This window comes from Cyphomyrmex costatus, unplaced genomic scaffold (genome assembly GCF_001594065.2).
Source record: "Cyphomyrmex costatus isolate MS0001 unplaced genomic scaffold, Ccosl1.0 scaffold530, whole genome shotgun sequence".
NCBI lineage: Eukaryota > Metazoa > Arthropoda > Insecta > Hymenoptera > Formicidae > Cyphomyrmex > Cyphomyrmex costatus.
The window spans coordinates 351408-376819 of NW_017279525.1; the positions used below are offsets into that span (position 1 = coordinate 351408).

A 25412-nucleotide genomic window follows, 5' to 3' on the forward strand; every position below is an offset into this window, starting at 1 on the left:
TAATTTGATCTAAGGCTAGTATTTATAGTATGTTTTTATTTTAAGACCATCTTAAGTAATAATATGGTGTTCTACAACTCTGGCGTATGCATATAGGTACATATAAACCGTATAAAAGACTTGGTCAGGTGGTGTGCGCATATGGGCTAATACGAACTTTAGATTGTGCATAGTTTTTAGTTAAGTATGGACTAGTAATTCTCTATACTTTCTGCAAAGAAACAATAGCTGCATTTATTGTTAGTAGAGAAAACTAATTAGTTAGCGCTCGGAAGAGGTTAAAAAGAGAGACATATATATAGTTTTCAAGTGTTTCTGTTTTTTTTAAATCTCCGGAAATGTATATTGTACATATCAATTAAACATACAGCGTGTTAACTATATCAGAATTAAAAATGATATCGTAGAGCGAGAAGTATAATATAAGATTTTTTTTGAAAATTTAAAATGCAGGCAATTAAAAAATGTATGCAAAACATAACTTTATAAAATCGTATTGTAAGAAGAGATAATCTCAATGAAACATATTCAATGATATAGATATGTCAGTAACATGCAAGAAACATCCTTCCAAACACTCTTAGAAACAGAAGTATGAACACGATCTTACTTGTATTGCCAGTCCATAATTCTATATCCAGCTAACATTAAATATTCATAGAAAGTTCGATTTGTATTTTCAATGTGTTGAATATTCCGAAACAGTAAAGAAATATGCAAATATTGATGAAAATTTTCATCATACACACGCGCGCGCGCGCACATTATACATATATAAGTTTAAGTGTATACTATATATATATTATGTGTAATGAAAATCGCAGGCGAGCAAACGGTACACATTTCTGCCGACAGAGGACCACGGTGGAGAACATATTTATAAACTAGAATCACCTGTGAGAGAATAAGTATAAGAAGCGCAGCATTTCGCCTGAGCTCCAAAATTGGTCTCCTATAGGTGAAAGCACATGAAATATTCTTCATAGCATAATTTTATTTAGATGGTCTTAATTAAAAACAAACTATGTATATACCGGTCTAAATTTGAAATATATTTTGTAAGCATTGATTTTTATAAATGCACTCTTCAAATTGCTCAGAAGATCGAAACTTTGGAAGTACAGCTAGAGCATATCCGAATGATGCAAATTAAGGCAAATATTTCACGTATGAAATATCGTTCTGTTTGCTCCGAATTAAAAGAGAAATCAGTACTTTACGCTTGCTCCTTGAAAAATTTGGAAGATGGCATAAGGCAACAAGAAAACGAAATCAAACGTTTACAGGCAAGGCTTATGAGAAGAATAACGGATAATAACGGTGCGAAGAAAGTAATAGAAACTTCGAAGCCACGTTTCATTTAATACTACTACTATTGATTGTAGGGTGTGAAGGAAGAAGCTATAGAATTAAAAGATAGTACTCAAGAAACTCTGGTGAAAGAGGAAATTGAAGAGACAAGTTCCAGCAAAAAACGCGACTCTGTCATCAAAGAGTACAGGTCTACGATTGACATTTACATTTTAAAAATCATTTTTTCGTTGCAGACACTACTGCGATCGTATCTTCTCTAATTTCAGTTTTTATAAACCTGAAAATTAATAGCAGTCTCACAAAAGATTTTTTTGTGACTAGCACATTGTAAATCTCTCGACGAATATAGTTTAGCATTTGACATTTCTACATAAACAGGCAACGCGTGGCAGAACGAAAGATGGAATTGGAACGATTGGAACGTATGATATTCCATACTCGTCCGCGGGACGATTTTGAAACACGTGGGAAAAGTCGCGTACAGGTACAAGAGGACATGATCAAGGACGAGCTGGCACGACTGGAGGAGGCGTTCGCCAGGCTACAGAACGCTACCGGAGTGTCCAGGTCCGAGGAAGTTCTGAACCGGTTTCTGGGTCAGAAGGCGACCAAAGAGAGTCTGCAGAAAATGCGAACGGCCACAGAACAAGAGAAGATGGTGTTGGAAAAGAAGAGGCAGGAGCTTAACGCCGAGATAGAGATGAGAAAATTTTCGGAAACAAAGAGCGCCGAACAGTTAGTTTTCGAAAACAAAAATTAATAACAAATTTATAAAATGTTTGCTAATTAGATATATTATTAATTTAATTTATTTTTATCATATTAAAAAGAAATTAAAACTGCGACAATGAATGAGTATCACATTTATAATTTATAACATCTATTTTAATTTATAAGATCTATTTTTTTAATTATAGTGCTTGCTTCAAAAGCTCAAATTTGAATTTAAAAAATCACTTTTTAAATTGATTCCAGGTTAAGTCTCTAAAACTAATTTTTTAAATATAGATTTGAGGAGACAGGATAATGTCAAAATAGAAATGAGAAAATTTTTAGAAACGAAAAGCAATTAATTTTTTTGAAAGCAAAAATTGATAACAAGTTTATTAATTATCGCTGTAGCTTTGATTAATTTGTAACATTAAATTAAATATTTCAGAAACGCGGAAGTAGTCGCAAAACTCAATTTGCAAATCGATGAACAGCGAGCTCGTAGGGAGAGAGCCGAGAATGCAAGTCGACGAATCCACGAGCTCTTAAACGAAGTAACTGGTATATTGTATAAACTGTGTGAGAAGTTCCAGGTGAGAGTTATTAATTATAAGTCCGTGAACGACAGAGTCTATAAATGGAGTCTGGCAGCAGTGATCAAGCCCAAGACAGATCCCATACTTATTGTTAGAAAGGCCCCCAAGACCGTTTTATAAATTAGAAGTAGACAATTTCTATAGACAAGTCGCTCTAAATAAGATTGCATTTCTGACAACTATAAATTTTTAGATTTAGAAAGTATTAGTTATGATAAAAAGTACCAATTATATATATATACACACATATTTTTTTTAGTAATTATATATATTGACATATTGTAATATAAATATTAATTATACAGTAATTATATATTATGACCTGGTAATTTTTTGGACTATTCTAACAAGGTTTAAGTTTGAAATAGATAATATTAACACTAAACGAAAAAATAGATAAAAATGAGGTCAGATTTGAAAATCCGTGCAATGATTAGCTGAATAAAAGAAATGAAAAGAAGTATCGATAAATAATCAATTTTTTAAATAAAAAGAAGAATCTTAATTAACGCTTTACTTTTTGCGGTGTGCACATAACGTGTTTTTACAAATTATCACGTACGAGAGAACATATTCGGTGGATAAAGCTTTGTAATGTCGAAATGGAAGTGCCGTGTAAATGCCTAATTAAATTAGTAAAACCACCTTTAGTGGTGTAGCTACGGTGAACATCTTCGACTATTTATTGTTCCTGGAAGCTTGACACCCCTAGTGTTGTTCATCTCGTATATCGTTGATGGATTTTCCTGAATATGTCATGTTCTGTAATTCTCACCTCGAGCCGCATTGCCAGCACCCGCATTAACACCTCAGTGTTCGATCGAGAACAAATATTTTTGTAACACGAGACGACCACGTAAAAAATCAGTATTGATTCTATTGGAAATGTATGTGGAATCTCGAACTCGTTAATTATTCCGATACAAATTGTCTGGTCAACTCTTTCAGTACATTCACACTAAGACTACCTTTGGTAAAAATTCTTACAAGGAAAATTTTCTATTTTAGTGTAGAAACGAATTTATACGAAAATTAGTATAATTTATGCAGCAGATTTATACTTATAATTCTTAAAGACCATAAAAAAAAAAAAAAAATAATTTTGCTTGAACAAATTAGACATCCTTTAAAGATATACATTCTATTAAAAAAAATTTCTTATTCGTTTTAAAAAATCATATACAAAAAATTAATAAATCTTTTTATTAAAACTTTGGATAATGTTCTTTTTATTATTATTAGTATTTTAAGGAATAGAAACGGATAATTTTCAAATATATATATATATATATATATTTATAAAATATATAAATTTTATTTCCCGTACTCTTGCGCGAAAAATTAAAACACTGCAGAAAAATTAAAACACTTTTTTTAATAAAGAAAAATTGTATTGAAGGAATTAATAATTTAGAAACAGAATCTAATATTAGATTATCGAGTATGGTCTGTAATTAGTTGCTATGCAAAATTTGTTAATGATTTATAACAAGACAGACTTAAGGAAAATTTGATGATTGTATTCTATTTTTAGCACAGAGAAAATGTTTAACTTTAATTTTTAAATTTAATAAAATTGACCAATCATAATTATTTTCTTTACATTTAATAGTAATTGTTTGATTTTTTTTACGGTTTACATTGCTTATAAGCTACCGCATAGTATATATATTAATCCTATTGTAAACGGCCCGTGAGACACATCTCTTTTTTTTTCTTTTATTTTATTGATATTTCAAATTTACAAAAACGTTTATAGCATGTTACAGATACTCCTTTGTTTAAGAACATTAAAACGGACGACACTTTAGCAATTATCGAATTATTAAGCAATAAAGTCAAACATGGCATGGATGTTTTAAGCGCATCCGACAAATATCTTGAAACGATGGATGAAGCCTTGCTAGACAAGGTTAGTTTCAATTATTTCTAAAAACAGATTCTTAAAAAGAATTCGCAGTTAATATCCAGTTAACGCTGAATATTTCTGAAATGTTCTTTGCTAAAGTAACAAAATTATATTCCAAGAATATTCCAGAACATCTCGAAATATTTACAAAATGTAAAAGTAACATAATGATAATTCAAACAATGCACCGTTTATACATTGCATATATTCGGAGAATATATTGAAGGCAATCGATTTATAGCCAAAAGAAGTCATCTTATTTCATACATATTCCGCAAAATTATTTTTAGAAATTTCAAGTCCGGAAATTTCTGAATTAATTTTTAAATATTGTCGAAATTGTCGAAAAACATTAAATATTCCTTTACTGTTATATTATATACGAATGGGTTTCCCGAATTTGCGAATTGTTCGAGTTTTATGTAAACAAAAATTCAAAGGCCGATCGTGTCAATTCCCTAAATTGACACGATCGGCCATAAATAATTTGCTTTCGTCTTTCAGTTAGAAACATTATCGATCGCTACAACCTCGATAGAAGGCAGAACAATGCATGTTAATAGTGGTGGACCATTGTTTCCAAGGTTTCCATCTTGTGCGACTCCGGCTGCTCCTCTGTCGGAGGATGAGGATGAAGTCCCGTCTCGAAACGCATTGAAAAAGCAAGCCCAATTGCTCGTCGATACCAAAAGTCGTCGTAAAGGATTCGCCTTCAGAAGATGAATTTTGTTTGAATCGTTCGAATGTAAAAACAATAAAGTAGGTATTTATATAATTATTGTGAAACTTTCCTTATGATCTATCATATATGTATATTATACAAAGTCTATATAATATTATATAATATTATACAATTCTTAATCAAAATTTTAATATATTAATTCTTGATTTAAATAAGACAAAAATTCTAATACCAAAATGTCAAGGACATCTAATTTTTTAATTAGTAGCCATTCAAGTTCACTAATCACAGAGCAACATTTCAACGCGCTCAGTGACGATACACATATCATACAAGCTTTTGCGTCTATAATTATGTGCTCTGCATTTACGAGATTCAAGCGATTACGTATAAAATAATATTGAAAATGCTCCACACAGATTATAATTAAACATCGAAAATAAGTGCGTATATGCAATGATATGCAAAAAAATGTATATAATTTTATATATATATCTATATATAGAAATATTTTATACCTGTAGAAAGCGTGTTCAGACTCTTATGGCCGCAGAACACACTTTTGCATGACGCATAAGAGAATCAACCAATCAAAATGCTTCTCTTCCGTGAAGGAAAAGAAGGATTATGATTTGTTAATTCTCTTATGCGTCATGCAAATGTGTGTGCTGCGGCCTTTATTATTATTTGATAGGAACTCTATCAAATGTGACATCGCTTCGCCATCTAACGATGACTTGGAACACCTTTAACCCACTTATACAGTCGACCAAAACGCATGCGATTATATTTATAGCGTTTTCCCTTGGAATACAGTGGATGTAACTGGAGCATAGCTTTATATAACACTAGTTGCAATTGCGTGTAAGAACTTGTAAGCATTGCAATACACTTGGTGCACACTAGAGTCCTAGATATCAGAGAAGCGCAACCGGTGTGCCGCATTCTGATTAGCTGACTGTCAGCCAATCATGACATTCATTCAGTGGTACTAAAAATGGCTGACTAACAGACGATTGGTGGATTTCATAGTTCGTCTGCAAACGACGCCATTTTTATTACTTTTCTTAGTAGTTTTGCGATACTGACTTAAGCCGGTTGCGCTTCTCTGATATCTAGGACTCTAGACTGACCTAGCTCTGCACTTATAAATACATACCTTTATGCTGAAATTGTGGCTAAAATATAACATGAATCGCATTTTAATTGTGATATGCTGGATTCACACTACATCCGATTTTCGTCGTACGACGACTCTACAACCAATCAGGAAACAAAATTTTGCTTCGTCTCGATGATACGATTTTCCTGATTAGTTGCAGAGTCGTCGTACGACGATAATCGGATGCAGTGTGAATCCAGTATGTGACCAATGTGATTGGTCAATTCTTCTTTCATCCGAGAACTCGGTCCGAGTTCTAGCATCGTGGACACAAGGCTTTAGGCCCGTATTCAGAACGCGCTAACATGCTACAGTTTACGTCACGTATACTGTTGAATTTCAGAGATTACAACGTGCTTTATCGATAAAAGTGCGTTCTGAATACGGGCCTTAAAGTTGACAAAAGCTGTCACCAGGGGTGCGTTCAGAAATTACACTCAGATAATTCTTGGGTGTATTTTTGATATAATATACGTAACGTAACTATAGCCTAGAGTTACCTAGGCGTAATTTCTGAACGCAGCCCAGCTGTTACATCGGTCAGTCTGTTCCACGAAGTACTTCGTGGTCTGTTCTATGAGTATCTCACTTTAATACATGCACATTTGCAGAAGTGGAACTATCCGTTCCACTCTCCCTTGATTCGCTCTGATTTTATACGCCCATTCACGCCATCTAGGATCTCATACCGCTCAGCATTCTCTCACACACAATAGGCCTGTCCTTTTTGCCTGCACTGTCTGAACTGGTACATACAGTGCAATAAGTTGAAACAAACGTATATCTGTTTCACTTCAACTTATTGCACTCTGTGTACCAGTTCGGTAAAAAGAACAGGCTTTTCCTTACGTTACGAGATCGTATATACTAACAATTAAAAATGGGAAACAAAAAAAGGAAACGTGATGATGAAGACGAATACTATTTGAAAATGCAAATAGGTCATATCAAAAATCAAGAAAAGCGTCTCATCGTTATATTGGAAAATGCCCAATTGGAATCTGTAAAAGTAAGGTTATATTTTTCTTTTACATAAAATAATTACAAATTCACCAATGTTTTTTTCATTTTCATTATCAATTATTTTGCATTTATAATTTTATTGTTCTGCATCAACAAGTGTAAAACGTAATTGTAGGTTGGAAATAGCTTTGAACTGTTGAATTGCGATGATCACATACACATTTTAAAGAAATATAATCGTGCTCCAGGCACATGCAGGCCAGATATCACTCATCAGTGTCTGTTAATGTTAATGGATAGTCCGTTAAATCGAGCTGGATTGTTACAAGTTTATATACACACAGAAAAAAATGTATTGATAGAAATTCATCCACAAACCAGGATACCAAGAACATTCAAACGCTTTGCTGGATTGATGGGTAAATATGGATAATCGATTTTTACCATGTATTTAATAGATAAATAAACTTTAAATAGCATCAATAAAGACTTATAAACTCGATTTTAGTTTATAAGATTATAAATGACTTATATAGTATATTGTCTTAGGATAGTATTTATCGTTCTTATTAAGAGATTGTCTTAAATGTTTCAAGATACCGATTAACTTATGATTATACTTGAGATGTCTTAGATATAAGAATTAACTATGAATACTAACCTTTATTGTTAAATTCATAATGTTAAATCATATCCATTTTGAATTGTTTTTAATTATCCTTATAAGTCGCCACTGTTCCTGCTCACTGTTGTTAATTTAACAAAAACAACAGAGTTAAACAATTTAACTCAAGAATTGTATCAATTTGGGTCAAATTTAGTTTATTATTTGCTAAGTACATATGTTAATAAAAAAAAAATATGCTATTTACTTTGTCAATAAAAATATATATATGCTATTTACTTTGTCAATAAAAATATATATATGCTATTTACTTTAAAACTCAACAATTTTATCATAAAAGTGATTGATTAGATGTGATTTTTTTAAATTACATGTTTTCAATTAAAATAATATATTTTAACACACTTAGTAATTAAAAGTAAAATATTATCCAGCACTTAAAGAATTAATTTAAATTTGATTTTTTAATATTTAGCAATGTATATATATATATATATATATATATATACACAATATATTTATATATTATACGTTTATATTATTTATATAGTATACATTCTACTATTTACATATAACTTATAGTAAAACTGTGTAGTCTAAGTTATATAAATCTAGCTATTTTTACTTAGTAATATTATTGATATATTAAGTGTTTTATTACAGTACAATTATTACATAAATATGGTGTCAGAGCATCGGATGGCCCAATGAAGCTTCTTAAAATAATTAAAAATCCTATTACAAATCATTTGCCAGTTGGTTGTCGTAAGATATTGATGTCATTCAATGCAAGTAAAGTACTGAATCCACGAGAGCTTGTACCCACTGAAGATCCCATTGCTATTGTAGTTGGAGCTATGGCACATGGTCAAGTAAGTTATTATTATTAAAACAAAATACATTACTACTATTTTATTAAAAACATAAAATATTTCATATTCTTTTGTTTATTTATAGGTCAAAACAGATTACACAGAAGATACCTATTCAATTAGTAATTATCCTCTCTCAGGCGCCATTGCATGTAGTAAATTATGTACAGCATTTGAAGAAGTTTGGGGAGTTGTTTAATAAAAAACTATAATGTATTATATATTTTTTTATTATACATGTATATATATCGAATTTATATAAATTTCAAAAATACAATTCGAAGAATTTTCTGAAGTAGATTTACAATCTTTAATAGAGTAATTTTTTTTTATCCTATTGTTATGTTATCATTCTCTTTGATAGTTTTTTTTGAATGATGAAAGATGAAAAAAATGTTACGACAAACTTGTGTGCACCAACACATACGTTGCGACAAATTCAAACATACATTTGAGAGATCAAACAAATTCATATATTTAGAATTTATATCAATTGTAAAATACAAGAATAAAATAACATTAAGTATATATATTGTATATTGTACAATATTAACTTTTTTCATATTTATTTTTTCATTTATCAGAGTTCAAATTAATCAAGAGAATAATTTGTGTGTGGAATTTAGACCAATTCTAAAATATGTATACATATGATTCACACGAGTACAACATTATTTAAATATTAGATCTATTATGATATAAATCATAGGTAATATTTTTCACAATAAATAAATTTATTTACAGATTTTCAGCATATTAAGATCTCTCTAACGCCTATTGAGCATCAAAATTTATTATTGATATTATTTCAGTAGTTTAGCATTTTTAAATGTGAAAAAATTTTGGCGTGCATTTAAATGATTGCAAATATGTGTATGTATGGTATACATAACTCACATTGAATTATTTAAGTATTAAAAAAATCTAGTTTAAATCGTTTTAGTCATTAATTTTTTATTTCCTATTTGAATTTTTAAGTGTACGATTCAATAAGATTCTTTTGTTAATATAAACCATATTTTAATTAAATTTAAAATAAAATACATTCATTTTATTCACGATGTATCTTAATTTTACATAGTTAACGTAATTCTAGGTCTGTTCATGTTATTTGAAATTCCTAAAATTTTTTGTACTTAAAATGAGTTTAAATATACATTCAGGTGCAAGCAATGTGAACACATTATTTAATTATATAATAAATACATCATGCTAAACGCATTTTTGATCAAAAATTGGTAACGACGAAGAAATAGATACTATGAAACTTCTACTATTAAAGATTGTTTGGATTTCATTAAATTGAGAAAGCTGAGAAGACTTTAAATTCTAAGATCATTTAGAACAAAGTTTTATATTTTAGAAAGTAGACAAGAGATAATCTGAACATTAAAAATTACTGCAGAAGCGCTTTTAGGCATTTTACTCTGCTCTTACTCTGTACTCTTTTAAAGCAATGGCATGGCATTTATCTTCGAAAAAAAATTATAGAAGACACCATGTGCTAGTTGAAAAAAATTAAATATTAATTTTTAAATTTTAGAAAATGATGAAGAGGGAAACATAATACTTATATCAGAGATGTAACAAATAGTATATTCATTTATTAAAATCAAATATCGAATATTCAATAAAACTATATACCGAATTATAATATTAAATATTCGGTAAATATTACCGAATATTTAATATTATAATATACGCACAATTTTAACAAAAACAATGTGAACGCATAATATCAATCACATCTTCGTGCACATGTACAGGCTCGTCTGCTTAGTGTGTATATATATATATATATATATATATACTATATATATATATACATATATATATCTCTTATATCACGCTACGTAAAATATTTCAGATTCAAATAGCAAAGCGTGTACTAACTTTTAAACGGCAAAATCGCACAAATCTGTGCTTATGATGCTGGCAACTTGCCGGTATAGATTTGCCTTCAACGATTTCAAATATGTCGACATGTAGTAACATGCAGACAGCAATATATTGCCAACAGTTTGATGGCAAGATAGCTGTGTCAATGTTACTTTGCGTCGTCGGTAAAAAGTATGCTGTATATTATTATGGCAATATAACGGTAACAGTACGAATTTTTACGATGATGATTTTAAAATTATCAGCAAATTGCTGGCAAGTAGCTACTCAAAGTTGTTATATCGTGAAGGCATCAAGTTGCCAACAAATTCAGTTGCTGTAATTCTGATGGTAATACGTACTTAGCAAGCAACATGCTAGCAACAAGACAGACATGTTGTCATCTGGAATCTTTTTCTAAAAAGTTATTGTTTTCATTATTTTTATGAAAATAAGAAAAAATCAGGATCAGAAAAATACCTGACTTTTTAAAAAAATATTAACATTGGTATATGTTAAAATGATATGAGTTCAAAAGTTAGTACACACATATACATTTATTAAATATTTACAAATACAGTTCCTTTTATATGTTTCCGACTAAAAAATTAATTTTTCTACAATTACAACAAAATCTAAAATAAATTTCGGATTCTTTTAGGCGAGTAGAATCCAAAAAAATCCCTGGGTTTTTAGGGTGAGCAAAATAATGTCAATTCTAGAAGAAATTCCTTGATGTGAAAATCTTTCTCGGAATTTATCGTATAAATTTTTCAGAATTTCTGATTAATTTTATAACTTTTTGAAAAATCTCTCAGATTTTTTATACAAATTGTAATATTTTTCAAAAGTACTGAGAAAATTAATATTTTAGAATTCTTTGTATCTACATGTACCAAAATTCTGAAACATGTAAGATTTTCATAATTCCTAATGAAATTTTTGTGGAATTTTAAGTATTTTTTTCAGAAATTATAGAATGTAGAAATCTTAGAATATTTCAGAATTCACATATATGAAAAATTCTAGACAAGAAAACATGTAGATTTTCTCAGTATTTCTGAAAATGCTTCCATTTTCAGTACAAAAATTATGACATTTTTCGCGATCATCTATCCAAACATATATTTTATAAAATGCGGAAATTCAAACAATAGTAGAATTGCACGATTGAAACTATTCGATATTCGACCGAAGAATACTACACTAATATTCGATGTTCAACTGAATAAGTAACTTAAGTACTTAAAATATTTGTTGTAATTTTAATTTATATTCAAATATAATTTTTTGGGATTTTTTTTCATATTACATACTTCGCTCTATATGTAGATGTAGGATCCAAATTTTGATCAATTTATTCGATTGCGCATTATGCACTACGTCAACCACGTGCAGCCACGTGTTCGTGTTTATGTCTGACGTGACTCTTATTCATGCGTACGCGAATCATTAAATTACATTTATTATATATAAATTTTTCAAAAGTTTCTATCATGAGCTTTTGTCGTATATGTATTTATAAAATATATGCATTGTAAAAATCTATTAGGAAAAAGTTAGAGAGAAATATACATATAATATGCTATTAGTACATATAATAGATCCATTCCTGGAAATCGTTCGTATATCCAATGATTGATAGAAATTTAGATAAGATTAATTTACAATAAACATTTTAAGATATTGCGGCGTTTTCTTTTTTCAAAAGATTATTTAATACCTCCCTATATACATATATATATCTATTAAACAATTTTTTATTTCTAAACATTTGGCTCTCTCAATAGACACTTCCTGTAAGTAGTCCTTCAATGTCATTCCTGAAAAATTTTTTCCTATTGTATGTATATATATACCTGCGTATATCTATTGTTATGTTCTGTACCTTGACAAAAAAAACTTTCTGTCGTAGCGAAAATCAACTAAGAATGCATAGTAAAAACCGTCCAAGAGTATGACTATTGAAAATTTGACAAATTTCCAAATTCTACAAATTCGTCATGCAAGATATAACAAATGTTTACCGTTACTTTTGTATCGGTCAGGTAGTCGCAGGTATCGGTATGCTCTATCGCAAACGCAATGACTCATCAATATCGGTCCCTCGGACGATTGGTCCGCGTCAGAAAGACGCCGCAAGCACGAGCCAATCGTCGGTGAGAATGCCGAGTTAAATGGTGACCGGAAAAAGAGAAACGTACAAAGTCCAACGGCATCATCGTGTGTATACCTATCGTTATACGTATTTTTTTCCTTCTTTTCCCCCGACTTTCGTAAATCATCACGTCATTGGAGCAGAGGCGGGTTTTGTCAATGTCAAGAATATCTAGCGAGTGTCGCGCGCACGTCGAAACTACCGAGCCGACGACGCGAGCTGTTGGACAACGTCTCGGCATGCGCGTCGTGATTCCACACAGTGAAGTTGATCGTACCAGTGAATACAGTGGTCGAGTTTCCGTGAGTGATACACGCGCGCCGCGTGTATCTATATACACATACATAGATATATCTACACATACACAGAGCATTGACACGAAGGACTCGCCATATTGTGTCGCCGGAGAGTGACGCCGTCGCGTCGGACGCACGTGGTCGGCTGTCCGCACCAGGGAGCTTGCTGATTAACTGATAAAAAACGGTAGTTGCTCGAGAATTATATCATATTTTTCGTGAGCATGCTACCGACGGAACCGAAGCCACTACGAGCCCGACACTTGATTTGACTCTCGTAGTGGCCGTGTCACGAGTCCACGATTCTGCTCAACTACGCGGGTGAATGCCGTCATTGCGTTGAAACGGCACTCGACACCTGGCCAAGGTGATAGCCGGGGGGGGGGGGGGGGTTTAAATATTATTCGTGATATCATCGCGTCTCACGTACTTACTCCCCGCGCTCTCGTTCGACACGTCTCTAGGCCGTGGCGGACGAGGGGAAGATCGATTGTTCTCTCTCTCTCTCTCTCTCTCTCGTGTCGCCATGTTGGATAAGAGCGTTAACGGAATCCGATAGCAACGTCCGTGACGGAGCACACGTCACGACGGAACGCTACGTAAAACGCGCGGAAAAGCCATGGCCACGTGTTGTCTGTCTCTCGATATCGTCGCGCCTCGCGGCTTTGAAGCAGCCTTTGAGGTACGCGGTCGGTACCTCCTTGAGTCGGTAATTATGGATTTTGCGTCTCGCACTTTCCCATGATGCGTCGCGTGGCAACAGCAGAATCGTCGGAATCGGACCGTTCCTCGGCCTCGGCACGATGATAATAAGTCTACGTAAAGTCGAAACTCCGGCAATCTGATTGCCGTGCGCGATGCGACAAACTTTCTGCGATTACAGCATCATGAACTCTTTATTATTACAGTATTTAATATTATTGAAAACTATTGATCTCGTCTCCTTCGAGAGAAGTGAATTATAGGTGGAACAATGGCGATGTGACGAGTTATTGTATACGTATAACACGAGACACAAATAAAGATTATTTACCAGTGCAAATGCATATATGTTCTTGTTTGTTGGTACGCCCTAAATAATAAAAGTGGCTAATACTCGTTTCTACCAATATAAATTAACTTTAATCTCGGTTCAACTTACTTTTCATCATTTTTTCTTATTTCTTCTAATTCTTAGAACTAGAAAAAGATGAAGAGTTAGTTAAACCAAGATTAAAATTAAGCCACATTGGTAGAAACGGATATAAAACGTTCAGATTGTAGCCTGAATACTTTCCACCCTCTATACGATCAAGATATCCCTTATTCGTACATCCACTTTTAGAAATTTCTGGTACGCTGCCGCATAATCCGTCTAGCGTACCTACGTCATCTGTAGCAATCGGGAGGGGGGGTAGGAGGGCAGGTAGGGAAAAACCTGCCCTTCGACGACACCTCCGATCATTGTCGATCGTCCAATAGGACAGCGATCGACGAATAGATCCGTATTGTCTACGATAAACGAGAGCGGAGGCCGTTAGGCGTCGCTGTGGTATTCGTAATTGGCGCGCTCTCGCCGTGCGTTGGACGTACGTCGCTAGTCTCGCCGTGCGCGGCGAGAGAGACGGATCGACGTAATCGTGGGGAACGGCGGAACGGGACCATTTCGGTACGTCGCGGAAGAATGCGTAGCCATTGTTGGTGCTGCGATCGTTAGTTTCTAGATCCGAGATCGCCATGGGCACGGAAAGGGACTCGACCGCGCGAAGCTCGAGGATAACGTCGACGAGGTACGATACGGAGCATTGATACGTCTACCGAGTCGTGCTGGACGCGCGTGAGTCGCTGGGACTGAGCTTGGTCGGCCGACCGACCGCCGCGTCGTCCGCGTTCCCATCCCGTTGCGTACGCGAACCGAGCGCGAGCGCTCGCACGAGTGAGAGTGAGTGCGGTGATATACGGTGGGGCCACTAACTCGCTTACGGCGGCCATAACACCGACCGACCAACCAAACTAAACCCGTGCGAGGGTGAAAGCTTAGTGCGACGAGTTGTCCGGGGGCTCGTAGTGCTAGTGTTTTCCGATTCGCGAGGCGCCGTGTGTCTCTCTCTCTCTCTCTCTCTCTCTCTGTGTGTGTGCGTGCGTGGAAAAGCGGCGGACTTCCGTCTTGAGATCAGGTAAGCGATCCCGCGCGACGCCGGGAACTTGGCGAGCTCGGCGTTCGCCGTTCACCGCCCGTTCCGCGTTGTAGGCTTGTAAGTGTATTAAGCGAGTGCGTGTGCGTGCGTGCGTGTGTGTGTGGCGCGTTATAGCCGCGGCGGTGCATGAGCGCGGCACGCCGCGCCGCACCGCGGTGCGACGTAGCGGTGGGCCCTTGGGAGCTTTCTTTCCTGAACGGCCATACCGCCATGTTGAGACCTACGCCGAATACGAGTGTCCGGTAAGGCTGCCTCCTCGGGTTACCGCGCGTCGCGCCGCGCCGTGGTTATCCCCGTCCCGGCTCTTGCCCGTCGTCAAATTCTCACGGCGTCATCTCTCTCTCTCTCTTTCTCTCTGTCCCCGTGGCGCCAGTCGCCGCGATCGCTCGGCAGCGTTGGCCGGACGGACGGCGGCGAATTGTCCGCGCGACGGTTCACTCATGTTTGTTGTGCGTCAGTTGGGCGCGGATCCGCTATTTTTCTCCCTCTCGCTTTTTTCTCCGATTTCTCGTCCACTTCGTGCCTCTCGGTTGCCGTTGCTGCTGTCATCGTTGTCGTCGTCGTCGCCATCGTCGTTCTCCTCGTCGCTACGCTTATTTCTCTTTCGCGTGGATTTCGCCTTTCTCCACTCCTACCTCGGATGACTTTTTCGAGCACCTGTTCGCGCCGAGCGCGAGATCTCTTATCTGTCTGCCCCTGATACGTCGTAGCGTGGAGTATTCTGGCAGGATCCTCTTTTTTTTCGCTCGTATTTACGCAAATTCGATGACCGAGATTTAACGGTCATCATAGACGCGATGTATGATTTCCCCGCGCACTGTTAATTTTGCATTTTAACAACCTCCTCGCTTTCTATACCAGTGTAACACTTATTTGTGCTACTTTAGTCAAACTTTCCATTTTGGCTCGCTTCGCTGGAGAACTTTGGAATACGACGAATCTTGCATCCAGTTACAATTCAAGTGAATTTTTTTCTATTTGGAATGGAGAATTTCAGTGTTGTTCGAATGTGTGACAATTCCATTGGATATTTCTTCATGAAACCCCAGTGTTGCATTTCTTTGTACAAAAATCATGTCGCTGAAAATCTCGTCTCTTGTGTAATTTTATATTCATAATTGTTATAGTTAATCATTTCTTTTGCATAGAATTAAGAATTAGGCATTAGATTGGTGTAGATTAATGTCTTCTAGTTTATACATTTTTATAGAAATATCCCTTTTTTTACAACAATGTATATATATATATATATATATACTGTTAAGATAAAATAAAATTTTAGTAATGCTATTGTGCCTTTAAAAATATTGGGGGTAAATATATTATTTCAAAATGTTAATTACATCTTGAAAGAGAATTGGCTTAGAGCCATTTCTTTCTATTTTTTTCAAATAATTTATATAAATATTTTGAAAATAAATCAAGAGTATTTCATTGAATGATAATATAATATCATTGTATTGTAATATTTTACTTTAGAATTTTATTGCATCAATATAAGCATGTAAATTATTTTGGATTATTATATACTGTGTAATAGTAACTGTATCTTTTAATAAAATAATGTAATGTATAAGAAAAAAAAGAGAAAAGTTTATATATATATTTTTCTGAATATAACCTATTAATACACATATAGTAATACAGTAAGAAATAGATTTTGCTTTTCCAGCATGTACTACTAGATTCAGTTTTGCATGATATGTTAAATAATATATAAATTCCCTGAGAGTACACCTCAATGTAAAAATCATTCTACAGCGATGAAACAATTTTGGGGTTGTTACAATATGGGGTCCTATTGTTATGTTATCCAGATGTTGCTAATGTCGCGAGTCTTGCCTGGAGGTACGGAGTCTCACAGCAGTACACAGGGCTGACATTCAAAGTACTACCACTTGGTAGGCTTATGTAGTGTTATGCCTCCTCGGCACCAATACTCCTGGTTGCAGCGCAATCGTCTTGGCAAGCAATTAATGAGCTGCCATGCTCAATTCAGAATATATACTTGCCATCTCAATTGTTGATGAAGCCTCATAGCGTCAAGCATCAACGTAAGGCAGTTACCTGCTGCGTAGCATTTATGTATCATATATGTCGGAAAGGTAGGTGAAGCTCATTATCGTGAAGTGGATGAGCCATATATTATAAACGATTATTCGGAAAAAAAAAAAATAATGGATCGTATACATATTTACTTGCATATTTAGACAATCAATCGCTTACCTATCAAATAAATCCTTTGCATGATGAAAATTGCTAGATTATGTGTCGACTAATAGTCGAGAAAATTGTCTTGAGAAAAATTCGATAAATCCCAACTCGCTAATAAAACGAATATAAAAACACAAATGGAGTTAAAAAAATAATATATTCTTTTTGTTAAACATTAATGTAGTTTATTAGATAGGATTGATCGATAAGAGATCTTTTATTCTTTTTCTTACAAAGTTGTTACTATACTTTATAAAATATTTTAGCATAAACCGCGTAATTAACTAATATAATAAATTTTGTTTCACTATACATTTTTTCTATTTTATAAATGAAACTTATTATGTTTTGCTCTTTCTGTTGCAGAAACGAAGTCAAGATGCAGCAGGTGGACACCATCTCGCAGAACAATTCTGTGAGTAATTAATATTGTAATGTTTTAAATATTTTGTGATAGTGTAGAATGCAGCTGGCTTTATAATTCTCTCTGCAATACTTAAAAAGCTGCATTAATATATCCATATTATCAGAATTTCCCAGTTTCAAAGCATTACATATTACACGATATTAGTATTTACAGCATAATATGTGAATTTATATAAATATAAATTGCTTCCACTTTTGAAATAATTGGGAGTTATAAAATATATATAAATTACATGTTTAACATTTTGGTCCAAGTAACATTTTATAAATTATCACCTTGCTACATGTTTATGTAATATATTTTATATTGTTTTTTTATCAACCTTTCTGTGTTTGCATACATGTGTTTTGATAACTCTTAACATTATTTGCATTTTTCATACCTCGCGTAATAGTTGATATAAACATTCTAACATACTAAAAAAGAGAGCTTTGTGTTTGACTGAATAGAGTATGTATGAATTACAGTTAGATGTGGAGGAGCGAGAAAGGCTGTGTAATATACCGAAGGTGAGAAACCTTGTTGACTATGGTTTCCATTATGATATATTGTTGAAATATGAATTGGCAACTAATAAATTATGCTGTGTATAAATAATCTATATATAATTTTGCTTTAATCATTACAAGTAGTGGTAAATAACGTAGACGTAACTCTATAGATAAATATTATAACTTTACAAATAAATTTGATATTATAAAAATATTCTTAAATAAAGATTGTTATATTTATTAATGTTATTGCTGTTAATGCTATTATTATAGAGGCAAGAATCTTTTTGCTTTGCTCACTATATCTAGTATTACAAACATTTCCGTATTTGTGGTCTATATACATTTTATCTATAAATATTGTTGTGTTTTTCAATTATTGTACAAATTATTTCTGATAATTTATATTTCTTATTTAATGACAAAGATTTGTTTTTACAATTTCACGCACAAAAATGCCATTATATTTCATTTCTAAATTCTCACTGTTAAATGTTATAGTCTCTAGTAACGATTTTCTTATGCAGAAATTCCAAATCGCTTGCCTGTGGTTATGGAAACTAAATATTTAGCAGCCTAATTCGCTCATTGCATGAACGAGGTCATTAACTCAAATGTGTTTCATTAATAGTTTATGTTTATATTATAAGAATTTATTTTTGTTTATAGAAATTTTTTAAATATCATTTGCTATCTTGTATTGTAGATAGTCTATTATTTTATACAATATATTTAGATATTAATATTACGAATGCGATATATACAAGCAGCATTCTTAGATGGCGGGACAGATGCTACGCATGCGCATATTAACGTACGATATAGCAGACGCTTAACTTCTCTTTCCGCCGCATATTTCAAACATTTTCTCTTTCTATATTCATTTCCCTCCAAAAATCAGACCGAGTAATGTAATTAAAATAGATAGATATCTTTCTGTGTTTAACCATGTATGTACATAATTCCATTTTTTTAATAATATAAATATTTGAGAGTTAATATTTAATAAGAAGTGTTCTACCTATTCTACTGTCTTTTTGTCTCCCGTATTTATTTTATTAGGTTGCTCGGAAAATTTGTTTCAAATTTTCTATCTCAAAATAGTATACTGTATATTAAAAAAAAATTAGCGATAGAGAAAAGTTTCAACTTTTAGAATCTGATTTCTTGATTGCGATATTATGATGTTTAACGCAATTAAAATCAAAATGTTCCTTTATTTAACTCGTAAATAACTCATTACCAAACAATCGTAGGATCATAAAAAAAAAACGATTTTCTATTGAAAGTTTTAAGCTTTCACGATAGGTAGACGAAAATTTTCGCAAATTTTTTTTGGTACGTGAAAAATCATCTACAAAGTAAAAAGAAAATTTTTCATCTTTTCCAGCTCGTAGTTTTTTATTTGTAAAAATGTCCAAACTTATAGAAACTCAAATAATAATATAGTAAAATGTTTCAAAAGTAGAGATTTTAAAATCTTTTAAATTTAAATTTCGTTTGTTTTTTACGAAGATGTATATACAATTTCGAGCTAGAAAATTGAAACGAACTTTCCGAATCATCGAATATTTTTAAAATTCAAGATATTTTTGTATTTAACTATATATTATATTGTTTATCAAATATAATATATAGGCTGAATTCTAATATTTCACTCGGATATTTATTCAGATATCTTTTTTTTTTTATTTAACGTTCGGTGGACAACATGAATAAATAAGAAAATGATACATGAATGCATGCATCTAAGGTGAAATTTCTGAACGCAATCATAGTAATATTTTTAATACTAAAACTATTCGTATATAAAACAATTTATATTATTTTTACTTAATAACACATTAATGTTTATTTGATTTGGTATTCTCTATTTTATTTTGTATGCCCACACGCACGTGCGTGTGTCTGTGTGTTATAATAGAATATAAATACTTCAATATAAAAATGACAAATTTCAATTTGTTTATATATGTATTTTAAATGTTTTAAAATTTAAAGGATGATTTATAATTTATATGATAACGATAATTTACATTGCGATGCATATAAATTGAAAAAACTTTATTTATTGAACAACTAATCTCGGTATAAAACTTTTACAATAATTCATCTTAATTATTCTTAAAAAATTGAAATTTTTATAATTATTTTTAAGTAAAAATATAGAATGATAGAAACAAATGTAATAATACGATGTTTACTAATTAAAAACGAAGAATTTAGAATTTTTGAGATGTCTTTTTATGTTGAAAATTAAAAATTTTCTATTAGTTTATTTCTATCAGTACTCAGGGAAATTTTTGGAATATTACTTTTTAATTCTATCTTTGAGAACAGTAATTTGCACAGCAAAGAGAAGAGAGTAGCTTACTGATATATTGTGTGAGTTTTTTATATTTTATAGGTTTTGCGGCTTCACAATTGTAGAAAAAAAACCGAGATATATGTCCACATACATATTCATAATCAGACTTTATATTTAAGATTTTTTTAAGTTTATATCTTCAAATACTTTACGAATTATTTTATTGGCTACTGAGTATCTAAAAAAAATTTAAGGAAGCCTCAATTATAAAGTCTAATTATGAGTACGGGCCTTATCTTATTAAATATTTTTTTCTTTACAATACATAGTTTGTGTTGTTTATATTCTAATTTTTAAAAGTTGTATTACATTTTCTTGGAATTTTGAACATAAATGTCTCGAAATAATAGGGAATTTTTTTTCCAAAGTTTCACCTTGATTTATGTTTCATTTACTCTTTTATTTGTAATTGGGACTATAAGCAAACGAAATCTTCTTTACATTAAATATTAAAAATGGTTTTCGTTTGTAAGTTTTATTAAAAAACATTGGAATATTGTTGTTCTTTTTATTTATTTTTTAGAAAAATCTATTCGTTATTTAATATATTCAATAATTCATAATGTCTATATATTTATTCAAAATAAATATAAATAATTTTTTAATATCGGAATATAATTATAGTCAATATTTTTGCTCAATATCGATTTTCCACATCCATTTCACTTTCTAAACTGTAGATTTATTACTGCTGTGTTAAAACATCTGAACTTTTGTATTTTGTACCATTGTTGTGAAAGTTGAAATATGATATTTAGCATGAAAAGTATTAAATCTTCTTTTTCTTAGTATTCGATTTTCGCTGTCCATTAAATTCTTCTTTGTCCTTTGTACATTCCTTTCTATTTTCATGTCCATTTTTCCCTTAAAATCAGGTAGTAAAAACGGATTAGAAGGGATATCTCGATTTTCCACATCCATTTCACTTTCTAAACTGTAGATTTATTACTGCTATGTTAAAACATTTAAACTTTTGTATTTTGTATCATTGTTGTCAAAGTTGAAATATAATGTTATTAGCATGAAAAGTATTAAATCTTCTTTTTCTTAGTATTCGATTTTTGCTGTCCATTAAATTCTTCTTTGTCCTTTGCACTTTTCCTTCTTTTTTTATGTTTATTTTTTCCTTAAAATCAGGTAGTAAAAACGGATTAGAAGGGACCTTTAGGTATAACCTTGTTGTACCATTGTTATTGAAGATTTCTCTTCTCTTCACCAAGAAATTTCAAGAATATTAAAATTCTAATATATAAAAAAAAAGTAACATTCTCAGACAGACCGTTTTGGAAAGTCTTATTTTATTTCGATGTTAATCGCTAGATTGACATTATTCTACCCACCCTTTTAAAAACCAGTCTGAAATAAACCCCGAAATTTGTGAACTTTTTGGGAGATTTTATTGGAATTATATAGAAAAATAAATTTTTCAATCTCGGAAATAATAAAAGAAATGTTTTAAGTATTTAATGAAAATATATATACGAAAGTATGTATGTGTGTGCGTGTGTGTGTGTGTGTGTGTGTGTGTGTGTGTGTACTCTAATCAACTGAACTGATATCATTTTAACATATCAATTTTAATATATACATATAATTACATTATACATATATATGTATAATATTTTGTAGTATTTAAAACTGTAATATAATTGTATTTAAAGGCATATTTTTTATCTTAATGCATTTTTTGTTTTAAAAGTTCTTTTTTCGTGAATTTATTTAAAAGTAAATTTATTTAAACGTCAAATTATCCAATTGAATGTTAATATATTTTATAATACGTAGTGTTATTATTTTTTTCTTTATCTTCACTATAGAAATGTTTTTTTTTATTTAAAAATGTTATTTGAATTTGAAAAATTTATCATTATATTTTCATAAAATTCTTTTATCATTAATTTTATTTGAATATAACAAAATTAAAAAGGAGGGCTAATTTTACTACTGAAGATGGCCCGGTTGCAGGTCGAAACGTCTAATATTATATTTATTTCGTTCTCAGTTTTATTATAATATATCTTATATTTTATTGCACCAATAACAGCGAATGTACTCTCATTAGCTCCCATTTTTATTCTTGTTATTTGAAATTTTCGAGTCTATTTTTTATTAATTTGTTTATTTGAATATGTTATTAAATAATGATAAATACAACGTGAACTAAATATTATGTGAAAAAATGTCAAATAATCAATTTTATAAAAAAAACTCCCAAAAATTCTAAAAATCTTATAAAACCCCATGATCACGAATCAAGTAATATTGTCCGTTAAATTAATTATTGTCTCGTTTTATGGTAATAAAAGTAATTATAGTAATTAAGAAATAACAAAATTTAAGGAATAAGAAAATGAAAAAAGATATGATAATCCAAATTTGTATTCATAAAGTGGAATTATAGTTTTTTTTTTTATTTACAAGACCTAAAAGTGAGAGACGAAAATTATAGAAAACCTAATCTCGTGCGTTCGATTTGGACGCTCACGCAGCACGCGCTTTACAGCACTTATAATCGTTATTCTATTTTGTTACTGGTTTTTTTTTTTTTTTTTTTTTTAAGATATAAAACAGGGATAAAACACTGATAATGCTGAATTCAAATCGAACGCATTCCTATTCTATAATAACTTGGCCAGTGTTGTAGTAGATATGTGGTTTTATAAAATTAACTTTTTTTTAGAGCAATTCTTTTAGAATTAAATAATATATATAAAGCCATATATAATATATATAAAACCATAGAGTTACAATAATTTAAAATCTAAAGATAAGATTATTGAGACATGTAAAAGATTTAGTTGATCTTCTATAAAATAATTCTCTCAAAAATAAAGTTCAGAAAGATTTTCAAAGATTTTGATTTCTGCTTAAATGCATTTTATCATATGTGAATTGTTCGTATGTATGGTTCTTGATTATGTTAAGTTTTTGAAAATTTTAAATAATTCCATAAATATTTTAGAATCAATATGATGTTTATATCTTAATATTTCTAATAAGTTTTTTGTATCAACAAGATTTTTGTTTCATGTGATGATGAAATGCGTGAATCACGCTATATAAACAATGTTATCTAGGTATATACTGGGAGAATACAATATCAAGTGTTCAATTTTTTCATAGAATTATACACAGAGGCATATATTGAGTACTAAACCTATAAAAACTTCAAAGCAATTTTTCTTTTAAAAAATTTTTTAATGTTAAATGTTATATGTACAATATGTATATAACAAAAAATAAAAATTAAGAATTTTAGAAATCTATTCTCACATTATTATATATATTATTTTATATAATTTTTTATGATTATTTTATATAATTTTAAAAAGTTATATAGAATTGTATATTATATATTCATACATGTAAGTACACACGCGCGCGTACGCAGATACAGGGTGTCTGTAAAATCTTTCTCGATCCCTTACATTTAAGAAACGGTTTAGAAAATTGCAAAAAATCGCAAAATACGTGTTAGATCATTTTGAAGAGCTATACTGATTGTAATTTCTCAACATATTTCATGAATTTTCACAATTTTAAATCGTTTTCGAAATATATATAATAATAGACCTATCTCCTATTACTCTTGTATTTGATAACGTGCGTCCACATCCATACCTACATCCGTACAACAAATATACGAAGATATAATTTAATTTAATTCTACATATACAATTGCGAACGCAAAAATTATATCGTTTATTCCTTAAATTAATTTTCTCCATAATGCCGTGATCATGAAAATGTAATGTACAAGTAAAATGAACGAATCTGTAGGTGAAAATAGTAGGTAAAAATTCGATCTAAATTTTATAGTTATTAAAAGTTATAGACGAGTGTAGACGCGTTCGGTTTGTGCGTTATTGTTGGTATATTAAGTTGACATAATTATATCTACTTGTTTTAGTTGCAATTTATACGAAATTAATATATATTCAATTTACATAAGAAAAAAACAAAGACAGTGATTAAACAAATATATCGACTTCGATACAAGCTCTAGTAAACGTGTGTCGTATGAAATACTATCATGTGATTTACAGAAGAAATATGTCAAAAAAACTATGTAATTATTATTAAATAATTCGCAAAAATCTAAACATAAGATATATTTTTGCATTCGCATGTAATTTATATGAAAACTTGGTGCAAGAGTTAGAAAATGGGAAGAAACTGACCTGACTTAACAAATATTCGAGGCAGGTAGACTTCTTAAGAGCTGTAGTAAAGAAATATTCAAAATTTTTGAAAAGAATATATATATATATAATAGTATTAAGATTTTTTTTTAACTGACCTGTGTGTTATTTGTCGATTTATTTCAGTTTCAATAGTTGCATTTACTTGTGTGTTATGTATCTTATTTGTCAGAATGACAGAATGATGAATGATAAATCGCACACAACAGAAATGGAAATTCCACAGAAAATAAAGGAACTAGTTACCTGGTCCTGAATGAAAGATATACTATATCGCCTTGTTCAGAATTCTTTCAAGATTGAGCCATATGAATACAATTTTTAACTTGGTTTTAATAATTTAAAAAAGTTTATTTAACATCTTAGA

General features: G+C 31.3%; 3 protein-coding genes across 6 annotated transcripts in view; all 3 read left to right on the plus strand.

Annotated features, from left to right (window-relative positions):
- Positions 1-1142: 1142 nt before the first annotated feature.
- On the plus strand, positions 1143-5253 carry LOC108778936 (Coiled-coil domain containing protein 151). Its single transcript, XM_018546260.1, has 6 exons — positions 1143-1286; positions 1386-1501; positions 1693-2049; positions 2474-2711; positions 4381-4533; positions 5035-5253. Exons 1-6 carry the CDS (start codon positions 1143-1145, stop codon positions 5251-5253), a joined length of 1227 nt encoding a protein of 408 aa, XP_018401762.1.
- Positions 5254-7189: 1936 nt separating this feature from the next.
- Positions 7190-9033, plus strand: LOC108778939 (ribosomal RNA small subunit methyltransferase NEP1). The gene is made up of 4 exons (XM_018546264.1): positions 7190-7383; positions 7513-7756; positions 8626-8834; positions 8920-9033. The coding sequence occupies exons 1-4, from the start codon at positions 7255-7257 to the stop codon at positions 9031-9033; spliced, it is 696 nt and encodes a 231-aa protein (XP_018401766.1). The 5' UTR covers positions 7190-7254.
- Positions 9034-15289: 6256 nt separating this feature from the next.
- The window catches only part of LOC108778946 (bromodomain-containing protein 3), a 31361-nt gene continuing 21238 nt past the window's right edge, over positions 15290-25412 (plus strand). For all 4 annotated transcript variants that reach the window (XM_018546273.1, XM_018546274.1, XM_018546275.1 and 1 more), the window contains exons 1-2: positions 15290-15322; positions 17924-17972. In XM_018546273.1, coding sequence (XP_018401775.1) covers positions 17937-17972 — 36 coding nt within the window. In that variant the 5' untranslated portion in view covers positions 15290-15322; positions 17924-17936. The remainder of the gene's footprint in view (positions 15323-17923; positions 17973-25412) is intronic.

Bases quoted from the DNA above. Each gene is read 5' to 3' on its own strand.
- LOC108778936 (XM_018546260.1), top strand. From the start codon at position 1,143: ATGCAAATTAAGGCAAATATTTCACGTATGAAATATCGTTCTGTTTGC. The intron at 1,502-1,692 runs GTCTACGATTGA...CTACATAAACAG, and splicing joins TCTGTCATCAAAGAGTACAG to GCAACGCGTGGCAGAACGAA. The intron at 4,534-5,034 runs GTTAGTTTCAAT...TTCGTCTTTCAG, and splicing joins ATGAAGCCTTGCTAGACAAG to TTAGAAACATTATCGATCGC.
- LOC108778939 (XM_018546264.1), top strand. From the start codon at position 7,255: ATGGGAAACAAAAAAAGGAAACGTGATGATGAAGACGAATACTATTTG. The intron at 7,757-8,625 runs GTAAATATGGAT...GTTTTATTACAG, and splicing joins ACGCTTTGCTGGATTGATGG to TACAATTATTACATAAATAT. The intron at 8,835-8,919 runs GTAAGTTATTAT...GTTTATTTATAG, and splicing joins GAGCTATGGCACATGGTCAA to GTCAAAACAGATTACACAGA.